Source organism: Crotalus tigris, unplaced genomic scaffold (assembly GCF_016545835.1).
Source record: "Crotalus tigris isolate CLP2741 ecotype Arizona unplaced genomic scaffold, ASM1654583v1 scf7180000021118.133368, whole genome shotgun sequence".
NCBI lineage: Eukaryota > Metazoa > Chordata > Lepidosauria > Squamata > Viperidae > Crotalus > Crotalus tigris.
The window spans coordinates 83,220-97,062 of NW_024098357.1; the positions used below are offsets into that span (position 1 = coordinate 83,220).

General features: G+C 45.1%; 1 protein-coding gene across 1 annotated transcript; it reads left to right on the forward strand.

Moving 5' to 3' along the window:
* Window positions 1–12,624, forward strand: LOC120320033 (H-2 class II histocompatibility antigen, E-S beta chain-like). The gene is made up of 6 exons (XM_039369455.1): window positions 1–172; window positions 2,360–2,632; window positions 10,876–11,157; window positions 11,306–11,419; window positions 11,659–11,682; window positions 12,280–12,624. The coding sequence occupies exons 1-6, from the start codon at window positions 85–87 to the stop codon at window positions 12,291–12,293; spliced, it is 795 nt and encodes a 264-aa protein (XP_039225389.1). The 5' UTR covers window positions 1–84; the 3' UTR covers window positions 12,294–12,624.
* Window positions 12,625–13,843: the final 1,219 nt, after the last annotated feature.

A 13,843-nucleotide genomic window follows, 5' to 3' on the forward strand; every position in this document is an offset into this window, starting at 1 on the left:
CAGACCCCCCGATTCCGCCTCTGGGGCTGGGAGCCTCCGCGTCTCTGTCTCTTCTCTCTCTGGGGCGCTGGTGGGGCGGCGTCCATGGGCTCCGCTGGGCTCCCCCTGATGCTGCTGCTGGTGGGGGCGCTGACCCGGATCCTCGGAAGCGAAGGGGGGAAGGAGACCCCCGGTAAGGAGGGGGCTCGACGAGGGAGGAGAGGGGCTGGGAGGGGCCGTCAGAGCCCCTGGGGGTGGGGGGAAGAAAGGGGCTGGGACCCCAGAAGTGGGGGGAAAGGGGTCGAGGGCAAGAGAGGCAGTAGGCTGCAGGAGCCTCGATCTCCGCGTGGTCTCCGCCCCTGCCTCGCCCCATTTTACCCCGCAGGACGGAGAGGGAGCCCCCTCCCCTCTTCCCTTGTTGTGGCCGAGGTGGGGCAGGGGTCGCGGGAAGGCAGCCCAGGTGGGATAAGAGGCAGCTGGGCCCCTCTCTCGCCCCTCCCCCCCGTGGCTGGGTGGGAGGGGGACCTTGCGGACCCCGAATTAGCGCCTGAGCCCCAAACTTTCTTGCACTGAAAGAGGAAGGAGACGGGAAGCGAAAGCGAAAGAGGGAAACTGAGGCATTTTCAGACCTGAATCCACAAAGGCCAGCAAAGAGTATAAGAAAAAAGACGCTTTTTGGCAAAAGTGTTTTTGTAACCACAGTTTTTCTTCTGAACCTCCATTTTTTTAAGGGGAGGGAAGAGTTGAGCTGGATTCCTTCTTGGGGGAGACTCTGAATTTGGGGAGGAGACCCAGAACCCCCCACCCCATATTCCCCATTGCTGAATCGGGACCTGGAGGGGAGGGGGGAACTGAGGGAGAAGGATATTGGGGAGTCTGAATTGCTCCCCTAAATTCTCTACTCTATCCCTTTAGTGAGGGGGGCTGGAGCCCCTCCCTTTGAGATGGTCTTGTGGGGCTCCAGGGTGACAAAATATAGGGCTGAACCCAGAAATCACGCAAAGGCAGCCAGTAGGAGTGAAGTTGATGGGAAAGAAAATTTGGGGGTAACTAGGGAATTTGTGGGTTCTCTTCTCCCCAAGATCCTCAGACCCCCAAGCCATCTAGGTCAAACTTGAGCAGCCCTCCCACAACAGAGTGGGGGGAGGGAAAGGACCCCCCATCTCCTGCCTACAACGGGGTCCTTTCAGCAGCCCCAGGAAGGCTCCCCACCCCTTTGCCCCCCCCAATTCAGGGGACCCTGAGAGCCCAGATAAACCCCTGGGGGTCCTCAAGGCCCTTCAGAGAACCAGGGACCGACTTTCAAAATGACCAAATGACCGCAAGGAATATCCGTCCTTCCACCCTCCACCATTCAGTCAGAACTGAAGAAGCTTCTGGGATGAGAAGCGAAACGTCTTCAAGGGAAGAACCAGGAAAGTCCAGCTGCCTTTTGGAGAAGCCTCTTTGGGCCAAGGGAGACCAGGGGGAGGGAGGGTCTCAGGAGAGACCCCCCCTGGCTCCCCTCGGCCCTTCCGAAGTCTCCACTGACCCAGCCTGGACTCCTCGTGGGGGAGGGCCTTAAGGGAGCTTAAAGGGGCATCTAGTCCACCCCTGCAGGCAGAAAGAGAAAGGGGGACTGTGGCTCAGATTCATGGGAGGGGGTGAAAAAGGAAGTCCACAACCCCCGCTGGACACCCCTCTAAAGCTGCAGCCCCCAAGACTGAAAATCTTCCCCTCCCTCACCTTCTCTGCCTCTATTGGGAGGGATATTGGGGGGGGGTCTGAGTTGCTCCTCCAAACTCCCCCTTTAGTGAAGGGGGCTGGAGCCCCTCCCTCTGAGGTGGTCTTGGGGGGCTGCAGGGGGGAGGGGGACAGAAATGAGGCCTGGAAAAGTACCCAAAGGCAGCTCGTAGGGCTGAAGATGGGGGGAGAGGGGGGAAAGGGGAAGGGCGGGGAGAGCCCAGGAGCATGGGTGTGGGTATCCTTATGGTGACCCCCTGCCCCTTCTCCTCCCAAAAGGGAGAGGGAGGGAGAAGCTTGGATATTATTTCCCCTCCAGCCCAGAGGGGGGTCTCTTCTCTTCCCCCCATATTTCCTGCCGCTTTGGGGGGGCAGACGGACGGAGGCCTGGACCGGCTGAACTTCTGCCTGCCTTTTTCCACCCTGGGGAGATGGAGGGGGGGTCCCTCTTTCCCCCTCCCTCATTTTCCTCCCCCCTCCAGACCCCCACCAAGGGGGAATCCGGCTGGGACCGACGGTTCCCCATCCCTCCTCCAGGGGGCGCCTTCCGGCAGTACCTCGCGGCAGGTCTCCCGTCGCTCCGCCCCTCCTGGGAACGATGGGTCCTGGAGTCCCTCCTGAGATCTTTCTCCTTTCTGCTCCACTCCCCCCCCTGCAGCCCATTTCCTGGCCCAGTGGAAGGGCGAGTGCCATTTCTCCAACGGGACGCGGCGGGTGCGACTCCTGCACCGGTATATCTACGACCGGCAGGAAATCGCCCGCTTCGACAGCGACCTCGGGAAATACGTGGCCGTCACTCCGTTGGGGCAGCCCGCTGTGGACCAGTGGAACAGCGATAAGCGCATCCTGCAGTACCTGAGGGCCGCCGTGGATGCCTTCTGCCGAAACAACTACGGGGTTGCCCAGAGAGCTTCCGTGGTTGGCCGGAGAGGTGAGTGGGGGAGGGGGAGTTCCATGGGGGGGGATGCAGGGACCCCCCCCCCTTTTCCTTTCATTTCTTAGGACTCTCCCGGAGAAAGATTTGCCCCTTTTTTATTCTGTGCTCTCCGATCAATCGAATTTATTCATTGGCATTTATTGCTATTTATTTTATTTTTTTTTATTTTTTATAAATTTTTACAATTTTACAATAAAAACCCCTTTCCCAATCCCTCCCCCAAACCCTCCCCTATTCTTCCCAGAGCTGAATACAGGGTTAACCAGAACTTAAAAGAAAAAAACTTTTAAACTCAATAAACCTCAAACAAATATGATTACATTCAATAAACGAATTGTTAAATACTTTAACTCCATTATATATAAAAAACAGAAAGAGAAAAAGAAGAAAAAAAAAAGAAAATAAGAAAAATAATGAAAAGGAAAAAAAACTATTCTACACTTCTAAATAATATCTTAAACTTTAAATATAAATTATTCAAAGGCTAAATAATATTTTCTAATATCATACTTATATTGTATAAAATTTATCCATCTTTTCCACACCAAAAGATACTTCTCTTGCGATTGATCTTTCAAAAAAGCCGAAATTTTTGCCATTTCAGATAAGTAAGAAACTTTAAAAAACCATTCCTGCAAAGTAGGCAAAAATTCCTTCTTCCAATATTGTCCTATTAACAACCTTGCCGCTGTAATTAAGTTTAACATTAAAATAATTTCTTTGTCATCACAATCGGAAACAATACCCAACAAAAACAATTGTGGAGTAAATTTTATCCTTTTTAAAAATTCTTTGAATATTCCACCATATCTTAATCCAAAAAGCTTTTATATTTTTACATGACCACCAGATATGATAATACGTTGCATCCAAGCAACCGCATCTCCAACATTTAGGCTGCAAATTTGAATACATACGAGACATTTTTTGTGGATCAAGGTGCCATCTATAAAACATTTTATAGAAATTTTCCCGTAAATTTTGCGCTTGTGTAAATTTAACATTCCTCACCCAAATAATCTCCCATGTATCTAATGAAATTGGTTTATCAAAATTTTGAGCCCATTTAACCGTACAATCTTTAACTAGTTCTGCTTCTGAATCCAATTCCACTAATACACCATAAATTCTTTTTATATGGGTTCGACTTTGATCTCTAATTTGTTTTAGCAAGTTCTCATCCTCTCTAAATAAACCCACTTTATAATCTATCTTCCACCTTTCCAATAATTGTCTCTACTGAAACCATGAATAATTAATATGTTCTTGTGCTAATTCATCTATGGATTTTAATTGCCAATTTTTACCATCCCACTTAAGTAATTGTATATAAGAAATACTATCCATCTTTACTCCTTTCCTTATTCCTTCTATTGCATGCCATGGAATAGCCCATAATGGAATTCTTGAGTCAATTCTATAATATTTCTTCCAAACCCGAAGTAAAGAAGTTCTTAAAATATGAGACTTAAAAACCCTGTCAACCTTTTTATTATAAATTAAATAGGCATGCCATCCATATAATAAATCCCACCCCTCCAAAAGGAGTATATCTACATTTGTTAAATTAACCCAATCACTGATTAGTGTTAAAACCACAGCATCATAATACAATTTCAAATTCGGTACCTTGAGTCCACCTCTCTCTCGTATATCTTGTATAATTTTAAGTTTTACTCTTGGTTTTTTCCCTGCCCAGATAAATTTATTGATACCTTTCTGCCATTCATCTAGATTTGCTTCTTTCTTCAAAATAGGTATCATTTGAAATAAAAAAAGAAACTTTGGCAAGACATTCATTTTAATCGCTGCTATTCTCCCCAATAGGGACAATTGCAGCTTTTTCCAATTATCTAAGTCCTTTTGTATTTTAAACCACAGCCTTTCATAATTATTTTTGTACAGTTTTGCATTGGAAGCAGATAAAATAACCCCCAGATATTTTACCTTATTAACAACCTCGAAACCTGTCAGTCTAACTAAGGTCTCCTTATCCAAGTTGGTCATGTTTCTTGACAATATTTTAGTCTTATTGTTATTAATCTTGAAACCTGAAACTTGTCCAAACTGATTTATCAATTGTAGCAACTCCATTACAGAATAAGTTGGTTGAGACAAAGTAACAACCAGATCATCTGCAAAAGCCCTTAATTTATAATCATTTTTGTTAATTTCTATTCCTTTTATTTTAGGTGATTCACGAATTTTGATCAGTAAAATTTCCAAGGTTAAAACAAACAGCAAAGGCGACAATGGACAACCCCGTCTGGTCCCCTTTTCAATTGGAAGTACCTCTGATAAACCTCCATTAACTATAAGTTGTGCCATTTGTTTTTGATAAATGGCTCGAAGAGCCTGTAAAATTTTATCTCCAAAATTCATTTCCTCAACCAATCTTAACATAAATTGCCAATTTAACTGATCAAAAGCTTTTTCAGCATCTAGAAATATCAATCCTGCAGAAATCTGGTTGTTCTTATCCAAATATTCTATTAAATTAATAATTTGTCTAACATTGTTCTTCATATATCTTCCAGTTATGAAACCAGTTTGATCCATATGTATTAGTTGATTCAACACAGTCATAAGTCTGTTAGCTAGAATTTTCGAAAAAATCTTGTAATCTACATTCGAAAGAGATATAGGTCTATAATTTTTTGGTAGAGTAAGATCTTGGTCCTCTTTTGGGATCAAGGATATAAAAGCTCTACCCCAAGACAGGGGGGTCTCTGATCCCTGTAATATATTATTAAAAAGTTCCCTTAAAGGTTCTATCATCTCTTCTATCAAAGTCTTATAATAAATTGATGTCAGTCCATCAGTACCTGGTGCTTTACCTACTTTTAATTGTTTAATTGCTGTAACAATTTCCTCTATAGTAACCAATCCATTAATTTCTTGTTTCTGATCTTCTGTTAACTTAGGAAAATGAGCATCTTGTAAATAATTATCTATATCTAAAGCCTGTACTTTCCTACCCATATATAATTTTGTATAATAATCTAGAAAAGATTTCTTAATCAATTCCTTCTGATATACCAATTTACCATTATGATTTATTTTATCTATAATTCTCAACTTCTGTTTCTTTCGCAATTGGTAAGCCAGCCATCTCCCTGGCTTATTAGCGTTACAAAATGTATTATGTTTCATATAAAGTAAATCGGCTGCAGTCTGATCCGCCATTAACATATTAAATTGCGTTTTAAGCAAATTTATAGATTCTTTAACCTTCTCATCTGTAGGATTCAAAATTAGAGCTTTTTCTTTTAATTTAATCTCATCTTCCAACTCCTTACGTTTTTGCACCTGTTTCTGTCTATAAGCCTTATTCATTTGTATCAGAACCCCGCGCATATAAGCTTTACTTGCATCCCATACCATTGCCATTGAAGTTCCCTTATGCATATTTAAAACAAAATATTCCTTTAAAGACTCTTTAAGTTTCTGAACATTCATTTCTTGTCTAAATAAATTTTCATTCAACCTCCAAAATCTCCTCTCCTCTTTTTCAGTAGCCAATTCCATCCACACTGGGCTGTGATCTGTCAGTGTCCTTGGAAATATCTTTGCATTCTTTACCCTAAAATATAATTCTGTTGTAATAAAAAAAAAAGTCAATTCTTGAAAAAGATTGATGTCTATCCGAAAAAAAGGTAAAGTCTCTCTCTTCCATATTATGTTCTCGCCAATAATCTCGCAACTCCCAGTCCTCTTTCAAATCAAAAAAGGCCTTAGGTAATTTAGCCTGTTTAAAAGAAGTAGAAAATCCTTTTTTATCTCTATATGTGTCTATAACTCCATTCCAATCTCCCATTAATATAACAGATCTATAATCCAATAGAGTCAGTTTTTGATGTAACAACCTGTAAAATTGTTCTTGTTGTTGATTTGGGGCATACAAACCTACTATAAGTATTTTCTTCCCATACAATCCCACTTCAATCATTACATATCTCCCTTGAGGATCAGAGTCTACTAAACAAACTGATAAATTTTGCTTAACATAGATGACTACACCCCCTTTTTTCCCAAGAGATTAGATACTTCTAATCCCTTCACCTCCCTCCCTCAAAGCAGGGATCTTTATGGCGTAGTAAGATATAACATCACCCTTAAATAAAAATGTATAAAAAATAAGGTTAAAAAATAAATTATCTTTAAAAGTATGAAATTCTACAAGGATGACAATGAAACATGCCAAAGGGAAGAAACAGATCCCTCTCCTTCCCATCCCTCCCATCATCTTCCTTCTCTTCCCAGGGTCCAAAGTTTCCCCTGCCCCAAAAAACTTCTTTCCAGAAAATTATACCAAATATTATATTTTTAGGGGGGGGGGGAGGAATCCAGCAATGTCTTGCCCACTATATAGCTATATTTCAATATAATCCATATGCTATATAATATTTCAATATACTATTTTATATTAATAAATCAATAATATTTCTTTATTGATTTACTTATCAACTTTTAAAACCATCTCTCTCTCTAACAGAACGACTTTTCTTGGTATACACATAAAATATAAAACCACCAAAATAATCTATAGAATTTAAGATTTAAAAGGCAGGAATGATTAAAATCCAGTGATAAACATTCCTTAAAGGGGGGGGCTTCAGGAGGCTGACCAGCCCCACAGCTGCCTCCTCCTCCTCTCTGCCCCCCCCCAAGCAAAGCCCCAGCGCCCCCATTTCACCCCTTTCCGGAAGGCCAGGAGTGGGGGAGGGGCTCCCTTCACCTCTGGGGCCTTTGGGATTTTAGGATAAAAAGTGAACTTCCAAAGGTCTGGAAAAGGGAATCAGGAAAGGCTCTTTCGTCTGCTGGGCCCTATCCCTCTTTCAGTTCTTTTGATTCTTTATTCAGAGTCATTTGTTCATCCAATGTTGGGGGTCTGGGAGAAAAGCCCCCCCCCAAACCCCCTTTTTGGTCAGAGACTCAGCTTCACCTGCAGCCGAATCGCTTCCCTCTTCGTATCTGGGAAGGTTCCTCATTTGGGGGAAAAGATTCAAAAAACCCCCACAAACATTAAAACTGAATTTCGGGCATTCGTTCAGCCCTGAAGTCTCAGATTGTTTAGTTCCCTGTTCCAGATTCCTGGCAAATTGCCTATGTTTGTTGGTCTAGTTTTATTTGTTTATATTATTATTATTTATTTCTATCAACTGATAAGGTTTCATGGTGCAAAACCAGTGTTTCATGTGCAGTTGTTGCCATTTGTTGTTGCCAGGATATCGAAAAATAACACGCTACCAAAGAATTAAATAAGGTCTTTCTTCCACGAGAGAAAAACCACCAAATCCCAAGAGAAAAAGGCATTTTACGGGGAGATGCTGGGCATCTGCTCCTTCCAGAAATTATGGAATATTTAAGGGGAACTGACACAGATTTTGTTCTCCGTATATTCAGTCTGGAATTTATTTTTACTCCTAAATTCTTCCCTGCAAACCTAGGAGGATAATTAACTGTTCATAAAAAAATCCCGACCGGATCCCAGGATTAAATTACAAATAACCAAACCTTTAAAAATTGCATGTTCTTAAACTTTATATAATGAGCTGTTCATAAGAGAATCTCTCAACGGAGAGAAAGTTGCTAGCAAAAGTTCTCTGATCTGGAGTGGATCTAAGAAGGACCCTCTTGGGGAGCTCACTCAGCCCACCTCCCCATTAATCCACCCAAGAGTTGTGCCATTTGCTGAAGGAGATCAACAGGGATCTCTTCTGTGGTCCTGGGATCTGCCTGATCTCCTCAGCCACCAACTGCCCCCACCTTCCCTTACCTCAAGATCCCCCCCAGATCCTTTCCGCCCTCCCTGTCCGGAATGGGGCAACTCACTGCAGGACAATTCAACAATTTTGTTCAATTATTTAAAATAATTTTTAAAATGTTTTTTTTTAATTTTTGTCCTTCACATTCCATTTTTCTCCTCTCTCGGCCTCCTTCCTTTCCTGATTCTCTTTCTCCATTTCTTCCATATTGTGTAACTTTTGTGCTGCATTGAGTTGGCTGAGTTGTCCTAGACCCCTCCCTGCCCCCCATCCCAGGCAGAAGGGTCGGACCCCTCCCCACCTCCCTCCCCAGGGGAAATGGGGCTGGGAGGGAGGCCGGAAGCTGCAGGGAGAGGTTGGGGGGGGAAGGAATCTGGGCAGAAAAAAACAAAGGTTCAAGTACAGATTAGGCGAAATCTGGCTCAAAATCAGGGGGTCCCCATGGGGAGCCTCACACTGGAGGTAGTTGTTGAATTCAGAGGCAATCCCCCCTCCCCCCTCACACCTCCTGTTCCTCCCCATCTTTTAACTATAATTTTATCTTGACTGGGAATTCCATTTTGATTGCTACAGAAATATTTATCTGTTAGGATTTTAATGTTCTAATGCTGTAAGCCAGGGCTTTTCAACCTTTTCACCGACTGTACCACTTTTAGGATATATGGCAATATTTGAGTACCACCTACCAAGATGTCAAACACTTGATGACCAAAAAAAAAAAAAAAAAATCTGTTCAAAGATGCAATTGCACTGAAATGACTTATGACCATTTTTCACACTTATGACCATTTCAGTGTCCCCAGGGTCATGTGTGATCTATATTTGGATGCTTGGCAACGGATTTCATATTGATGATGGTCACAGTGTCCCAGGGTCATGTGATCCCCTTCTGCAACCTTTTGACAAGCAAAGTCATTGGCAGGTGGCCAAGTGCTAAGGCGGGACTTCCTTCCCTCCCTCCCTCCTTCCCTCCCTCCCTCTTTCTCATTCCCATCTCCTTCTGAAGGAAGAATTTGACCCCCCCAATTTCCCTTCTTCCATATATTCATTGAACAAGGAAAAGCCGACAGAGACAGAAAAGACAAGCCATTGCGGGAACTAGCTTTAAAAGGCGCATTCCCCTTTAAGAATTAGCTACTGGCTAAAAAGGAAAGTTAAGGACTGTAGTTGGTACTTAAGGAAGAAAAAAAATGTAGTAAGTATGGCTGCTGGCTAAGGCAGCCTCCCTAAATGTCTCCATTTGTAAGTACAGGCAAAATCCATTCAGGAGAAAAATACTTCAAAATCCCTTGCAGCAAAACTTACACCTAACAATAGCAAAGCAATAGAAGCTAACATGAGCCATCAGCCAAATAGAAATTGCCAAACACTCCTTAAGAACACAAAGCCCCCAATGAACAAATCCCAGAACTTCAAAGTCACAAAAGCACAAAAGAATCCTTCCACTCTCCATCTCCCTCCTTGCCTCACCTCCACCTGGTGTTGCCTTTCTTCATTGCTGCCTTTCTTTATTCCTCATGGAGAGCAACCCCTCCTCCCTACGTTCCTTGCCTCTTGGTTGCTGCCAGCACAGGTGGCTGCCACAGAAGTTGTAGATCCACTTGTGGTCAGCCTGCTTGATCTCCTCTCCTCTCCTCTCCCCCCACCCTCCTCCTTCTTTCCATTCTGTGCAGCTAGAGCTGACTCCTCCTCCTCCCAAGGCTGCTTCTTTTTCTCTCCTTCTCCCGACCCAAACTGCCTCCTTTTATAGCCTCTTCTGTCTCTGCACCCTCCTCCTCCTTTCTCATGGGGGAGGTGAGTGAGCCGGAAGTGAGCCTGGGGCCTTTGCCTCACCCCAGCCAGTCTGCAGCTCCAGAGGACTCTCTCACAGTAAGTCCTTGCCTGCACTGGCTCGTTCCCTCCCCCACTACACTTGGCTGGGCAGGGCAGCATACCATCTGTCATGTGCTCATGTACCACAGGGGGTACACATACCACCTGTTGAAAAGCCCTGCTCTAAGCTGCCTAGAGTCATTTTATCATGAGATTGTGTCAGACAAATTTAATAAATAAATAAATGTTCCAGTATTCTACTTATTTTTTAAAAATGTGGTTTTGTTTTGAATGGGATCCCTGCAATTCTCCAAAACATGCTGTGTGTGTCTTTCCCATCTTCTGGGTCTCTTTCCATCTCCCAAACATCTGGCAGAAAATTCCTTCTGTTCCGGGGCGTTTCCAGTATTTATTCCTGTTGGACTTGCGCAATTTGATGATGGAAACTGATCCCAACCAGGAACGATTTATGTTTTTCCATCTTTCAGGATCCCATTTAATTTCTTGTTGCAATTTGCTTTGGAAATGACTTAAAAAAATAATATTTTCAGGACTGAAAAGGGCTCTTGGCCTGAACTAAGTAACTTGGTCTCCTGTTCTGGCCCCTCCTATGTCTCCCCCCATGTCCCTTCTCCCCCTCCCCCTCCTCCCCTCCAGCCAAGCCCACCATCTCCATCTCCCCCACCAAGCTGGACCCCGCTTCCCCTAACACCATCCTCCTCTGCATCGTGAGGGGCTTCTATCCCATGGAGATCGAGGTCCGGTGGCTGAAGAATGGGCAGCCAGAGAAGGAGGGTGTGGCCTTCGGGGAGGAGCTCCAGAACGGAGACTGGACCTACCAGCTCCAGGTGACGCTGGAGCCCCAGCCCCAGCGGGGGGACGTCTACACTTGCCAGGTGGAGCATGCCAGCCTGGAGGCCCCGATCACCGTCCAGTGGGGTGAGCCCCTCCCCTCCCCCTCTGGGCACCCCCTCCTGCCCTGAGAAGGGGCAGAGACCCTCCCTGTGGGGGGAGCTGAGATGGACCCTCCTGGGGGGGAAGCTGGCCCTGATCCCCCTGCTCAGTGAGGCTCCTTCTCCTTCCCCAGAGCCCCGATCCTCCAATTCTGCCAGGAGCAAACTCTGGACAGGGATCGTGGCAGCCGTGATCGGGGTGATCTTCTTTGCCATGGGGCTCTCCCTCTACCTGAAGAGCAAGAAAGGTGAGTCTGGGGGGGGGCTGGATGAGAGATTGTGGGGAGGGGACCATCCAGGGGGGCCTCTCAGCAAACTTAGCAGATGGCAAGGAGGCCCCCTTGGAGATTTGCTTGGGAAATTCTGTTCTTTGAGAGTCTACTGTATAAGTGAGCATTCTGCAATCTATTATGGGCTATCGATGGGGAGGGGAGGCTGAGTCCTCCAACCCATGAAGGGTCCTGATTGGCTCTTTTTCTCCTTCCAGCAACTCCCATCCAGCCACCTGCAAGTGAGTTTCTCCCCAAGTTATAGATGTTTCTTTAACATTCGTTAATTGTTCCTTTAAAAGAAAAATGTGCCCGAACAAAACATCCTAGATGTGGATAACATAAATTTTTGAAATTTTGGGCAGCTTTTCATTACAGAGACCTGAAAACAGTGCAATGAAAAACAAACACACACACATAAACACTAAAATCTGGCCCAGGAGGTTTCCAGGTTTTGGGAAATTGCAAAGGAGAAAGGAAGTCTCCTTGTGACATTTCACACAATTTCTGGCAAAGTGACACCTAGCTTTGCTTCCACCCCTCCCCCATCCTGGCCCCATCATCTTTGTTAATATGAAACGTCTGGGGGGGGAGGCCTCATCTTGATTAACTCCCTAATTAAGCCAATTAGAGAAAATTCCATCAGCCCCTGAAGGTGAATTGCTGGTCCTTTGCATCCTTTTCCTCCCTGAAAGGGCGGGGGGATTCTCCCTCATCCTGTCCCTGCCTATCAACCACCCCCCTGCAGTGTGGGTCTTCCTGGGGAGGCTGTAATAATAATATGTTATTTACCCTGAAGGTTTGTATTCTAATCTTCTTCCTCATCTCTTTTTCTTCAGCACTTGTGAATTAATCCTGCCGTCCTTCCTGATTCCTGATGGGAAAGGAAGTTTTTTTTTCCCAGTAGCTGATGAATTTCTGTCTTTCTTGCAATGTCTGAAAAATGGAGGCTCAAGATTTTAGATTGGGGAGAGGAGGAGAATGGCAGCCTGGAGCTTCTGCTGCTGAGACCCCTCTGGCTTTCCTTTCAGGGCCTCCCTTTCTTGGTAGGGAGGAAGGGATGTCTGTCACTCCAGACATCCAACTATGCTTTGAACCCACAGCAGCTTCATCTCCATCACTCTTCCTCCGAATCCCTTCCCTTCCCTTTGCAGTAAAAGAATAAAATTTAGATTGTAGGAAAATGCAGGAATTTTTCCTTTCTTCCTCTTCCTCCTCCTCTTTCCTGCCCCTCAGGAGAGTCCCCCCTTCTCCCCTCCCCATCCCCAGATTGACCATCCCGCCTAGTTTAGGCCTGAAAGGAGTAGATTAGTAATCAGAAATCTCTAATGAGTCTAAAGGTGGACAGAAAAAGCCAACTGAAAGTCATAAATTCAGGCAAATAAGAAAAGCAGAGGTTGCTAGCTAACTGAAACCGCAAGAAGAGGAAACACAAAAACTAAGGATAAAGTTTAGAGCTTAAGGCAGCAAAGGCATAACCAGAAACAACTGTAGAGATCATTATAAGAATTGAGCTTTGTTTACAGAATATTAGATGGTGATGGATAGAATGTGCACAAAGGAGCTTCCTGGAATGTGGGGAGGGGGACAGTGGTTTTAGGAGGTCCGGATAGTTTATCGGATGATTAGGGAAGGGGCGTTAAGTGTGATAGGGGAGGGGGGAGTCTGCCTCGGGGGTAGGATATAAAAATGTGTGAAACAGCTCTTGAGGGTGTGGCTGGACTTCTCCATCTGTTTCAGCTCACCAAACTGAAGCAAATGCTTCTTTTGAAATAAAACTATGTTGCTGGAATTCCAAGTGAGTTTGTTTTGGGATCTTGAGCCACGCTCCAAACAGGCCCGAAGCCAGAACAAGTTTGAGAATAGGGTGGGCAGATCCCAGGGAGGGGAAGGGGCAGGGCCCCCCTCCTCAATCTCCTTAAGCCCTGCCAGATGGGGGGACCCCTTGGAGACCACCTATTCCTGCTTCCCCTGGAGAGCCTCTTCCATGGCTGGGAAACTACTGGAGCTGGTGGTCTCTCCAGGATTGGAGCCAGTTTGAGCCCCTCACAAGCCAGGGAGGCTCCCTCCCAATTCACACCCAGCACCTACCCACCTCCCTTCCTCCCTCCTTAGTTGGAAAGTTGCCCTGGAGGGCAACAAAGAAGGAGGGAAGCTTCGGGAGTCTGGACCAGACGGTCAGTTCAGACGGACTGAAGAAAGCTTTCTGAAGGACAGAAGAAAGGCTGCCTGGTAAGCACAGGCAGCCCAAGTCATCGTCAGCTGAAAAAAAAAAGCGAGGAGTCGCGGTGCTCCACCAAACAGCTGACTGTCAACAGCGTGCTGAAACTGGGTGAGTCTGTTTTTTTTATTCCTTTTCCTTAAGGACTCAGAAATACTGATCCCCTGATAAGGAAAAATCTA